At 46.1% G+C, this 13,291-nt stretch overlaps 1 protein-coding gene across 8 annotated transcripts in view; it reads right to left on the reverse strand.

Annotated features, from left to right (window-relative positions):
• LOC103650168 (auxilin-related protein 1) overlaps positions 1 to 13,291 on the reverse strand; it is a 39,138-nt gene that overhangs the window by 18,573 nt on the left and 7,274 nt on the right. For 7 of the 8 annotated variants that reach the window (XR_004857154.1, XR_004857151.1, XR_004857152.1 and 4 more), the window contains exons 3-6: positions 13,079 to 13,208; positions 12,726 to 12,823; positions 12,577 to 12,642; positions 12,390 to 12,479 (exon numbers count right to left, since the gene is read on the reverse strand). Coding sequence is in view for 2 of the 8 variants with exons in the window: in XM_008675809.4 (XP_008674031.1) it covers positions 12,390 to 12,479; positions 12,577 to 12,642; positions 12,726 to 12,823; positions 13,079 to 13,208 (384 nt within the window). In the remaining 6 variants the exon portion in view is untranslated. Of the gene's footprint in view, positions 1 to 12,165; positions 12,315 to 12,389; positions 12,480 to 12,576; positions 12,643 to 12,725; positions 12,824 to 13,078; positions 13,209 to 13,291 lie in introns of those variants that run through there. The other variant, XM_035966225.1, reaches the window with a different exon arrangement.

The following is a 13,291-nucleotide window of genomic DNA, read 5'->3' on the forward strand; positions in this document are numbered from 1 at the left end:
TTGGAAATGGCGCTACTCTCCCTATCTCCTCAGTAGGAGACACGGTTTTGCTAGGACCTTTATACCTTAATAATATTCTTCACACACCTCACATTATTTAAAACCTTCTATATGTTCGTCGTTTTACTACTGATAATTGTTGCTCTATGGAATTTGATCCTTTCGGTGTTTCTGTGAAGGATCTCCACTCCAAGAACGTGATTATCAGGTCCAATAGTGTTGGCCCACTCTACACTCTGCGTCTGCCCAGTTCATCTCCTTCAACAACTTGTGCCCTGGCTGCAGTCTCTACTCCACTTGGCACCGATGGCTCGGTTACCTCGGCACCGATATTTTGTCCCAACTCAGTAGCTCCTCGTCTATTCGATGTTCTCGTAGTTCCCTTGAGTTATGTCATGCTTGTCAATTAAGGCGTCACACCATATTATCTTTTTCTAGTTCGTCTACCTGTACTGAGCAACCCTTAGATATCATCCATTGTGACCTATGGACATCCCCAATTGCAAGTGTGTCGGGTTATAAATAATATCTTGTCATTCTTGATGATTTTACTCATTACCTGTGGACTTTTCCCTTGCGTCTTAAATCTAATACTTTTGATGCACTTTCGTCTTTTTTTGCTTATGTCACAACGCAGTTTGGTCACTCCATTAAACACTTGCAGTGCAACAATGGGCGAGAGTTCGACAATTCCTTCACTCGCTCCTTTCTCCTCGCTTGTGGAACTCTTCTACGCATGCCTTGCCCCTACACTACTCCCCGGAATGGTAAGGTCGAACGCATTGTTCGTACCACCAACAATATCATTCGTTCCTTACTATTCCAGGCTTCCCTTCCTGCTCAATATTGGATTGAAGGTCTTCACACAGCCACCTATCGTTTGAATCGCCTTCCTACCAAAACTATACAAGCCATCTATCCTTATGTTGCTCTCTTTGGCACCATTCCTTCCTATGATCATCTTCAGGTCTTTGGATGTGCTTGCTACAATAACATCACTTCTACGGCACCACACAAATTAGCTCCCCGCTCAACCAAGTGTGTCTTTCTTCGTTATTCTTCCAACCACAAAGGTTATCACCGTCTTGATCTCTCCACAAATAGTATTATCATTTCCCACCACGTCACCTTTGATGAGGCAGATTTTCCCTTCTCTGCCTCGCCCCATCTAACTAACAACTTGGATTTTTTGGATACTGAGAATGCGCCTTTGTCCCCTCCCATTAGGACTTTGCCCTTTCCTGCAGGTACCATGGCGTCCCCTTTGGTGTCTGGTTCAGGTTGACCCAGTGGCTCATCTAACCAGACCCATGCTACTCACGCCCGTCACAGCCTCTGCACCTCATGCACCGTCCCTGCCATCACCTGACCGGGACTTGGTGCCTTCTGCGACTTCCCCGACGCTCCCCTCCGCACCAGGTGGCCTAGCCCTGGCACCTGGAGCTGCTCCGACGCCCCTGGTGCTCCCCTCTGTGCCTGGTGGTCTGGCACCAGCACCTGGAGCTGCTCCGATGCCTCAGCCTCTGCGGGTGTACACTCGTCGGCGCCAACAGACTACCTCCCCTATAGATCTCCCAGTGGCTGGTGTTCCAGCGGCTGGTGCCTCTGGTGCTTCTTTGTTGTTGACTGAGTTTGCACCCATACCATCGCCAACTCTAGGTCTTCCTCTCGGCGCCATTCCTACACCAGTGGTGATCAACGATCATCCAATGACCACCCGGGCCAAGGTTGGCTTTCATGTGTCGGTTGCGTTCACTGCTATAGCTATCTCCCCCGAACCAACTTCAGTTCGCCAAGGTTTAGTTGATCCCCTCTGGCGTCGTGCCATGGAAGAGGAGCTCCAGGCTCTGGTCTCCAACAATACCTGGGAACTTATTCCTCGTCCTCCAGGTGCCCATGTCATCACAGGGAAATGACATTTCTGTCACAAATTTCATGCAAATGGTTCTCTTGAGCGCTACAAGGCTCATTAGGTATGTCGAGGATTCACTCAGCGTCATGGGGTTGATTATGATGAGACTTTTAGTCTGGTGGTCAAACCAGCTACGGTTCGCACAGTCCTCTCGCTAGCTCTGTCAAGGGATTGACCTATACACCAACTTGATGTCAAGAATGTGTTTCTTCATGGGACTCTTTCTGAGACAATCTATTGCAACCAGCCTGCAGGTTTTGTTGACTCTGTTCATCCCACTTATGTCTGTCGTCTCAACAAGTCCCTTTATGGCCTGAAGCAAGCCCCACGAGCCTGGTACAGTTGTTTTGCTTCCCACATGAAGTCTCTGGGTTTTGTTGAAGCCAAAGCATATACCTCCCTGTTTATTTTCCACAATGGCACTGAGACAGCTTACTTCTTTATGTTGATGATATTATCCTCACTACATCCAGTTCAACTATATTCTAGCGTGTCATTACAGCTCTTCAGTTAGATTTTCCCATGAAGGAACTTGGGCCACGAATGTAGCGTAAGATGCGCTTAAGGGCGGCAAGGTGAGACTCTCGCGGATCATGCATGTGAAGGAAAACCTGCTGAACAACATAGGCAATGTCAGGTCTAGCAAAAGTGAGACACTGAAGAGCACCAGACAAACTCTAGAAATCCGTAGGAGAGGGAGGACCATCGGCAGAGCTTGGGTTGATATTCACAGGTGTTAAGACATGCAATCTGACATCCCAGTGCGCTCTAGAATCTCGATCATATATTGTCGCTGGGAGAGAAAAAGACTAGAGCTCAGGCACTGAACTTCCATGCCAAGAAAATGATGAAGACCGAGGTCTTTCATAGAGAACTCTAGCGCGCTCTAGAATCTCGATCATATATTGTCGCTGGGAGAGAAAAAGACTAGAGCTCAGGCACTGAACTTCCATGCCAAGAAAATGATGAAGACCGAGGTCTTTCATAGAGAACTCCTGCTAGAGAGCACTGATGAAGCGTCTCAATAAAGGTTGTCAGGACTATGTCAGCAATATAGAGCAGAAGATACACCATATCTGCACCATGATGATAGACAAATAGAGAGTTGTCTGTCTTAGCGCCAATCAAACCCAACTGCAAAAGGTGGGAAGCAAATTTGTTGTACCAGGCATGTGGGGCCTGCTTTAAGCCATACAAAGACCGGTTGAGCCGACAGACATAATCTGGATGGGAAGAATCCTTGAAGAGCTGATGTATAGGCCAAGAGCGTGAGAGAGCAAGGGACAAAACAGTCCGTACTACAGCTGGCTTGTCCACCAGACTAAAAATCTCTACAAAATCAATACCAAGACGTTAGGTGAATCCACGGAGGACCCGACGAGCTTTGTAGTGCTCAAGGGATCCATCTGCGTTGAACTTGTGTTTGAATAACCATTTGTCGTTGACCACATTACAAGGGGTGAAAACGGTTGGAAACGATCGATAAACGCTAAAACCATTTCCGTTTTCACATTTTTTGTCTCGGAAACGAAATCGAAAACGATAACTCCAGAAATGAAAAACGACATCAGTAACTCCAGAAACGAAAAACGCATCCAGCATCTCCATCTGTCGAGAACTTTGATTTTTTTACTGGACACTAACCCTCTCGTGCCTATTCCCATCGGACTAGCATGTTCTCCTCTACCTGCAGGAATCTTGGCGACTTCCGCACAGCCACGTGCGGCCTGTACTGCTCCCACGGCTCCCAGCAGACCCACCTCACAGCCGCGTGCGGCCAGTACTGCTCCCTCGGCGCCCAACAGTCCTGACCGGTTGCCTGCTCCCGCCTCAACCCCTGGACGTACCCAGGCCTAGGCGTCTGTCAGCCCTGCATCACCTCTGGAGCACACCCAGGGCACGACCGCTGTTGCCCCTGGGAACACCTCAGCCTCGGCATCCCCTCCTGACGACACTGTGCTTCAACAGCCCTCCCTTGCAGTGGTCCAGCAACGACCATCTCCTAGGGCTGCAGAGGTCCAGCACCGACCACCTGTTGGGACTGGCCGCACCACGACCCAATAGCTACCTCCACGACGTTTCGACGACATCGTCTACTCCCGCCGAACTGCTGCAGCGGCATCCCCCTCACCGGCGGTGACTGCTCCTCCACCGACAGCCACCTCTTCATCATCGGCTCCTCCTCAGCTGCCACCTGGGGCGATCCCGGTATCCCCGGTGGCCAATCATCATCGTATGACGATCTGTGCTAAGCTGGGATTTCGACAACCCGCTTTATTTCATGCTGCAGCATTGTCTCCAGTGCCACGGACTTATCACACTGCTCTTGCTGATCCTCATTGGCGTCAAGCTATGGAGGAGGAATTCTCTGCTCTACAGAGTAACAACACCTGGGACCTCGTTCCCCGTCCCCTCCCTCCTGCAATGTTGTTTCTGGCAAATGGATATTCAAACATAAGTTCAATGCTGATGGCTCTCTTGACCGCTACAAGGCGCGATGGGTTCTCCGTGGTTTTTCACAGCATCCTGGAATTGACTTTGATGAAACTTTCAGTCTTGTTGTGAAGCCTGCTACTGTTCGCATAGTCCTCACTTTGGCTCTAACTCGCAACTGGCCGATTCATCAGCTCGGCGTCAAGAACGCCTTCCTTCATGGGACTTTGTCAGAAACAGTATACTGCTCTCAGCCCTCTGGTTTTGCTGATGCTGCTCACCCAGACTTCGTTTGCAGACTAAACCGATCCCTATACGGTCTGAAGCAGGCTCCACGGGCTTGGTACAGTCGGTTTGCCACGTTTCTGCTCTCGCTGGGGTTTGTAGAAACCAAGTGTGACACCTCCTTATTTGTTTTTCGCCGCGGTGATGATATGGTATATCTGCTGCTATATGTGGATGATATTGTTTTGACAGCTTCGTCCACCAGTCTTCTACGACGCACCATCACATCCCTCCAGAAGGAATTCTCAATGAAGGATCTTGGTGAACTCCATTTCCTGGGGATGCAGGTTCAGCGCACACCAAGTGGATTATTCCTTTCCCAATGGCAGTACATGATTGACATTCTTGACCGCGCTGGGATGACTGAGTGCAAGTCCTGCTCCACTCCAGTTGATCTTAATCCAAAGCTTTCAAGCATTGTTGGGGATCCAGTGACTGATCCTACGGATTTTCGCAGCCTTGCCGGCACACTTCAGTATCTCACTTTCACTCGGCCAGACATCGCATATGTAGTACAGCAGATTTGCCTTCACATGCACGACCCTCGAGAGCCTCACCTTGCTACACTGAAACGCATTCTTCGTTACGTCCGTGGCACTCTTCATCTGGGCTTGCTGCTTCGTCCTTCTGCCCAGACCGAGCTAGTGGTTTACTCAGATGCTGATTGGGCTGGTTGTCCAGATACCCGCAGGTCTACTTCAGGTTTTGCTGTGTTCCTGGGTGATAGTCTCGTCTCCTGGTCCTCTAAGCGTCAGCAAACAGTATCCCGCTCTAGCGCTGAGGCTGAGTATCGAGCCGTTGCCAAAGCCATCGCGGAAGCTACCTGGCTGCGCCAGTTATTACAAGAACTCCATGCCCCACTGCGTCGCGCCACCTTGGTTTACTGTGACAACATCAGTACTGTCTACATGTCATACAACCCTGTTCAGCACCAGCGCACCAAACATGTGGAGATTGACCTTCATTTTGTTCGTGAGCGTGTGGCTCTTGGTGATCTTCGTGTTCTTCAAGTTCCAACATCGTCACAGTATGTTGATATCTTCACCAAGGGGCTACCTTCCTCGGTCTTCACGGAGTTCCGGTCCAGTCTGAACGTCTATTCCCACGACGCTCCGACTGCCGGGGGGTGTTAGCAGTATCTGCCGTGTACTAGGCCAGGATAGCAATATGTGCTATTATGGATAGAAACCAGGCTAGTTATGGTAGGAGATCCTGATTGGTGTAGGGGATCAATCTGTATGAGCCCACACTAGGAAGGCCTGATACTGATTGATAGAGGAGATCAATCTGGCACTATTTCTATAAGCCACACATGATCTCCTCTTCCTATAAATACTGTAACCGACTGGCACTATCCATTCAATACACAATAGCCTACACAACATATCTCTCTCACAGAATAGATATGTTTAGCATGAAGTATATTTGAGGATGAAAAACGAATTAAGTCAACATGTAGTTAAATCAATAGGCAACCGATAAAATAGGGGGATGGTGTTTATGTTAACTAACCATACATGTTGTCAAACTCGCAATTGTTGGAAATCTTAGTTGTATTCGTTCAGCACGATGGGTTGGCATGCAGAATCATTTAGGAATTAGGTTAGTAAGTGGAAACTAATATCTATCAGTAAATCTAGAGAAATGCATATGCTGAAGATATGTGCATGCATGGAAGGACAGTGTTTTTTAACTATAAAAGTCCTATCTGTCAGTTTTAAACAGCACCATTTAGAACCGGTTTGCTACTGAATCAGGTCTTTGTGAATTATTAACTGGGCAACCTAAATAATCCTTGCTTGTTATATTGAATATATACGTTAATACTTTTTTTCGAAAACGCAGGAGAGCTGCGTACCATTATATTAAGAAGAAAAGGTAAGGTAAAAAGGGGAAACCTCTTACAATTCCGCACAAACCCGCACACACTACATGATAGTTAGAAATACAACAATAGTATGAACAGCTAGACCCATGACCATGGAAACCCAAAAACAAAAGGCCACTGATTAGTGCGCTGGAGCGAAAAGGATGCTAGCTAATCCACTGGCTCTAGCCCTACACCAGAGGTGAGACTCCTCCTTGACCCACTTGATGACCATGCTAGAACAAAGTTGCACACCATTGAATAAACAACGGTTGCGGTGATTCCAGATGGCCCAAGCTCCAAGTATGATCAAAGAATTGAGGCCCTTATACAACCCCTTATATGTTGGATCACCCGGGACCGCGACAACTCCTTCCCACCAATCCTCAAAGGAAGAGGTCTCATGGCTAGGAGCAAGGTGCTGCAATCGGACATATTTCAGAATCTGAAACCAAACTTCTCGCGAGAAAACGCAGGATACTAACAAATGGTTTAGGGTCTCCTCCTCCTGATCACATAACAGACAAAGAGGAGGGTGAGGCAGCCCCTTCTTTGCCAGACGGTAAGCTGTCCAGCAGCGACCATGAGCCACAAGTCACATGAAGAATTTGCATTTTCCAGATGCCCAAGCTTTCCAAATCCTCTCCCAAGGCTTAAATGTTGTTGCTTCAAGAAAGAAACCAGCATATGCCGATTTGGTGGAATAAAAACCTGAGCTTGAGAGCAGCCAGATATGCTTATCCTCATGGTCCGGATGTAAGGCCCAGTCTGCAGTGAGGTCCCAAACTTTGAGAAAATCAGATAGAACACTTAGGGTGATAGCACCTCGAATGTCATGCACCTAGTTCCTTGTTGTGAGAGCATCGTGGACACTCCTCTTTTTAGCCCTAAAAGAGACCGACTTGACCAGATGAGGGGCCAGCTGACTTAGACTCTGGCCATCAATCCATTTATCTATCCAAAACATAGTGTTTTTACCGTTGCCCACCACCGAAGAAACCGCTGCCGAGAAGAAGGCCTTCACTGAAGGATGAGCATTTATTTTAAAGGAAACCCAAGGCCGGCCAGATTCAGTTTTTTTCAACCAGAGCCAGCGCAGTCTAAGAGCCCAATTCATCTTTTGCAGGTCCGAGATGCCCAGTCCCCCAAATTCTTTTGGTCTAGTAACCTTCTTCCAAGCTACCAAACAATGCCCTCCCAAAACATTTTTCCTTCCTCTCCACAAGAAACTTCTTCTGATTTTGTCAATTGCTTTGATAGCCCAAGAAGGGAGGTACATGGCCATAGTTAAATAAATAGTCATTGAAGACAAAACAGCCTGGACAAGGATCAATCTTCCAGCTTTGGTTAACATATCTTCCTTCCAACTGGGTAGACGATTCGCAATTTTATCAATGAACGGTTGGAGGTGCTGTTTCCCAAGCTTTTTCAAGGATAGAGGCACCCCCAAGTATTATATACGTTAATACTGTAGACACAATATCTTTTCGAAATAGCATTACACAGTACCTATGTGAGTATAGCACCTCTAAACTTTGACATGAATATACTAAGAGCAACAATGGTTGGAGGAAAAAGATGAAGTTGTGTTGTCTGTGTGCAGTAGTTTAGCATGCGTATTAATAAAGAAATGAAATTATCAATTTGACATTAACCTAAAGAAAATAGAAACTACGGATGCCTACATGTAACACATGCATATTTCGTTGTTGGATGCTTGACGTTTGAGCATCAAGATTTGAACGTACAATTTAATCACAGCCCAATCTAACCTTCCAGCTAAATTTTGACAACAAATTCGTACTTTGCGCCATGGAACTAGCAGTACGTCATAAATTCACCCGATCCAATTACACAGTGTCTTGCATAGCCTGCCTCAAAAGGAAGATGTTAATTTCGGGGTGAATTTTGCCTAAATCTAGACCGCTGCTCTACCAAATCTTCCACGGCGTTGCTCAAGTCACCAGGTACGTAGCATATGAACCATACCGAGAAGAAATTTCCAAACGAACTCTCCCGCGAAGGCCCATGGCATATGTACTTGCTTGCAGGTGAGCGACGAGGCGATGAAATATATGCAGTCGTCGCCTGTACAACTACCATAGCAGCGCCGCCACAAATACAGGTCCAGCTCGCGGCGGCGCTGGCGCTCCTTCATCCTCGTTGCTGACCCGATGCTCTACGTCTCCCCGCCTCCGCTCGCTGACCACCACGTGTTGGTCTCCTGCAGCCGCTGCCGCTCGGCCCATACGCTTCCGACTTCCTCCTCCGGTGTCATTGGCTTCACGGCGATGTTCACCTCCATGGCCCCTGTTCCGGAGATGACGGGGTTGCGTCAACGTTGTCCCAAGCCTTGCCCATGTAGCCACCGCGGAGGGGAGTCAGAGGGAGACAGGTCTCCTGGCGGCTACATGGTCGCCTTCACCCCACGGGAGAGGTTAGACTACGACTGTTGAAAGTGACTGAAAGGGAGAACCCATGGTTTCTCTCTCTCTTTTTATCTCTCGTCCGTTCCATTTTGTCTGGAATACTCGCGGCGAGTAGCAGCCACTGCACGAGGAGATACGAAGCTGCCTTGAAAAATTAAAACCCGTTAGATGTCGATCGTGCGGAGGAGATAAAAAAACTACGTGCCCTATCTGGTTGTGCTCCTAGCTACACGGCTTTAATATATAGAAATTTGGCCCACTTGTCAACCAGTTCTCTAGTATTTGTGTCAGCTACTTCATCTACCACTTCTCCTATGTAGTGACATCGTCGTCTAGGCCATCTATCTAGGTCTAGATTGTCCACTTAAATTTGTAGTGGTGTCTTAGGTCCTGTTTCCGGTGACACTGCTCTCCATTGTATGGGTTGTAAACTTGGCAAACAGTTGTAACATCCTTATCCTTCTAGTGAGTCGAAGTCTTAGAAACCTTTTGATCTTGTTCATTCTAATGCTTGGGGTCCTGCACCTTTCGTTTTAAAATAGAGATAATTTTATTATGTTCTATTTCATTGATGACTACTTGAGATTTTCCTGGATTTACCTGGTTCCTTCTTGTGGTCAATTTCTTTCTATTTACCAGCAATTTTCCACTATGAGCTACACATAATTTAACTCTCCTATTTGATTATTCATGTAGATTCTATTGGTGAGTACATTTATGGTACCCATCGTTCCTATGTTGCTGAGTAGGGTACTCTTGCCTAGTTCTCATGTCCTGATGCTCATGCTCAAAATGGTATTATTGAGTGTAAGCATCACCACACTCTTGAGATTGCTCGTGCTCTCTTTTGAGATCGCTCCTCATTTCTAGGCTGAGATTGTTTCTATAACTGTCTTCTCATCAACCGTGCACTACACTTCAAGGTTGCACTCCTTATGAGCGTGTTTTGGCACCCCTCCTTCCAATAACCATCTTCATTGTTTTATTTGTCTGTTACGTGCTTTCACCTCATGAACGTACCAAACTCACTGGTCACGGAGCATTAGGGTCATTGCTGCTACAATCCTTGTTGCTTGACGAATGAGGATTTCTCAAGATATTACTTTTGACCATTCTCGGTCTTACTATCCTCATTCCTCCTTTGGGTTTTCATGTACCGTAGAGTCCCTCTCGTTCCTCACTTTACCTGATTGGTATCTTCCATTGTCATCTCCACCTTTTTCGCAACCCCATGTCTCACCTCCACCCTCACCATCTCCTCCTTCCCTCCACCAGTATTTCCTTCCCCTCCACCACCATCATCTCCATCTAGTATCTCCTCCACCACTACTGCGTCCTTGTGAGATCACTCACTTCGACACTCGTCATTCATGACATGCTCTGCCACTTGACTCATCCCTGATCGTGTTTGGACCACCTCCTAAGTTCCCTCACTATGCTCTCTACGATCGTAGCACACTTCGTCTTCCTGGTCGTTTGGCATCACTGTTGTCGTCTTGGCTTCACTGTTGTTGTCTTGGCTATGCCTACAACCTATCAAGAGCTTGCTGCCCACTAGGAGTGGCAGCACACTATGGTTGAGGAGATGGCTTGTGTACTGGCACTTAAGATCTTACTCCTTTGCCACCTCGTGTCATTCCCATCTCCCGCAAGTGGGTGTAAAAGGTTAAGACTCACTCAGATGGCTCTCTCGAATACTACAATGCTTTCCTTGTAGCACATGGTTTCTAGCAGGAGTGCAGTCGTGACTACAAGGAGACCTTTGCTCCTGTTGCTTACATGACTACTATTCGAACCCTTCTCGTTGTGCCATCTGTTCGTCAATGGCCTATCTCTCAATTGGATGTCCAGAACGCCTTCCTCATAGGTGAACGGCAAGAGGAATTTTATATGCATCTACATCCAGGCTACTCTGTTCTTGATGGTATGTTTTGTTGGTTGCATCGTTCCCTCTATGGTCTTAAGCAAAATGTGCTTGGTTTGAGCATTTCTCTTTTATTGTTGCTGATACTAGCTTCAAGCCTAGTGACCACGATCCTGCTCTCTTTGTCCACACTTCTCGTGGTAGCACACTTCTCTATGTCAAACACATGATCATCGTAGGTGACGATTCTTAGCACATTGCCTCTGTGAAAAAGCAGCATCTTAGTAAGACATTCTCGATGACCGATTTGGGTCCCTCTCTGTAACTCCCTTGGTCTTGAGGTCACTTCCACCCCTGATGGTATTATCCTCTCAAGAGAAGTGCACTCAGGACATCCTTTCCTATGTTGCTTTTAATGATCACCGCATTGTTGATACTCCTATGGAGCTTGGTGTTCACTTATGCCCTACCAACATTGCGCCACTTAATGATTCCACTTATACTATCATCAGCTAATTAGGAGCCTTGTCTATTTGGGATCACATGTCCTGACATTTCACATTCGGTTCATATCTTGAATCAGCTTGTCTCGGCTCCTACACAGCTTCGTTGTACTCACCTCCTTCGCGTTCTGCAATACCTTTGTGAAACTATCTCACGTCGTCTTTTCTTTCCCCACTTGAGCTCCCTTCATCTTCAGGCATACTCTGATGCGACAAGGGCAATCACTCTGAATCTATGATCATCGCTCTCTCTCGACTTATTATGTTTTTCTTGGCTCCTTGATTGCCTAGAAAACCAAGAAGTAAATAGTTGTTTCCCCTCGAGTGTTGAGACTAAGTTTCTTGCCATAGCAAGTATAGCTGTGGAGGTGACATGGTTCCAATGGCTTCTTGAGAATTTCAGTGTGCCTGCTACTACGCTAACTCCTTTCTTCTGACAACATTGTTGTGTTCTGTATTGTTCGATCCCCAGTCAAGCTTGAGCTCACCAAGCACATTGGCGTTGTTGCTTCCTACATGAGATCGTAGATGCATGATCAAGTTGTGACGCTCCACCATGTGCCTTCAGAGGTTCAGTTAGCTGATTTCTTCATCAACGCACAGACACGAGCCCATCATCGATTCTTACTCTCCAAACTCAATGTTGTAGATCCCGTTTGAGGGCAATATTAGATGTATAGGATGCTTATGTATTTTTCCTCTACTTCAAGAACTTCTTTGCATACGTATGTTGTATATTTGTCCCTTTGAGCATGGAAATACACTTGGTTGGCCATCTCTAACACGTATCATTATATTAACAAAAATGAAAGGATTTAGAGCCCATAGAAACATCACACAACACTTATACATGCTTTCCACTAGAAAACAACCTCAACTAACAAATCAACTGTCACTTGGCGCAAAGGTAAGCAGATGAGAAACTCCATGAAACCCAGCCAAACACTAAAAGGTGCATTTCTCCATAATGAGCACTAGCACCCCATTCAAGTTAGGTAAGATCCCATCAAGCATGCAGCGACTGCAATCGAAAAACATATTTATAAGTAGAAAGGGAAACAGAATCATATATCTACACTGGAAACGGAGTACTAACATATTGCAACGTTGTTAGCAAGGCCCGTAGGTTGCCTTCTTTGCCAGCAGCCCACCTCTTTATCTCAAAATCAAGTGATTCACCAATTCTCTGAAAAAAAGAAACCACATTACCTCAAAAAATCAAACTATCTAATTCATTTATCTACTTAAAGTCCAGAATCAGTATGATAAGATACAGAGCTTACATGTCGCTCTTCTTGCTCCTGCTGAGCTTGCAAGTCACGCTCATTCTTCTCAGCAAGAGCTTTTGCCTGAAAAATATCATATGAACAGATAGTTACTTTTATAATTACTAAACGACAGGTAGTTGCAGATTGATTATAGGTTAGCATACCGCACGCTCCATTGTTCTTTGGTGTCGTTCCAATCTTGCCTTCCTTCTCTCTTCACTCTCTCCATCCACTTCTTGAAATACAGCAGATGGTAAAGGTGCTATATATGAAAAATATAAAACGAGGTTAGTGCTTCATATACTCAAAGTGTGCTAAGGTAGTCCTTCTGTACTAAAAAACATTAATTTTAAACGCTGTAGGGTGACTGAGTCATGACCACTCCTATCTCCACAACTAGCATCATTGGTTGGCATCTTTAATCAACATGTGCTATAATTGATTTGTGCAAATTAGTTCCTAATATAGCTCAGAAAAAACTGCTAATAATAGTAAATGTTCAAATATTAAATAGTACCTCCAAATATAGAAGATAGGCCATCCATAAGATTGCTTGATGAAGGCTGAGTAAAGGGAAAACCTGAACCAGAAGGTGTCCTCCTTACACCACCAGAACCAGCATTGCCAGGTTGAACATCGAAAGGATTCTGAAAAAAAATAGAAGCAGCAGAGAATCAAAGTTAAACAGAAAATTTTCATACAAAATAACTCATGCAGTTGTTCAGTTCTC

The sequence above is a fragment of the Zea mays genome, chromosome 3 (genome assembly GCF_902167145.1).
Source record: "Zea mays cultivar B73 chromosome 3, Zm-B73-REFERENCE-NAM-5.0, whole genome shotgun sequence".
Lineage (NCBI taxonomy): Eukaryota > Viridiplantae > Streptophyta > Magnoliopsida > Poales > Poaceae > Zea > Zea mays.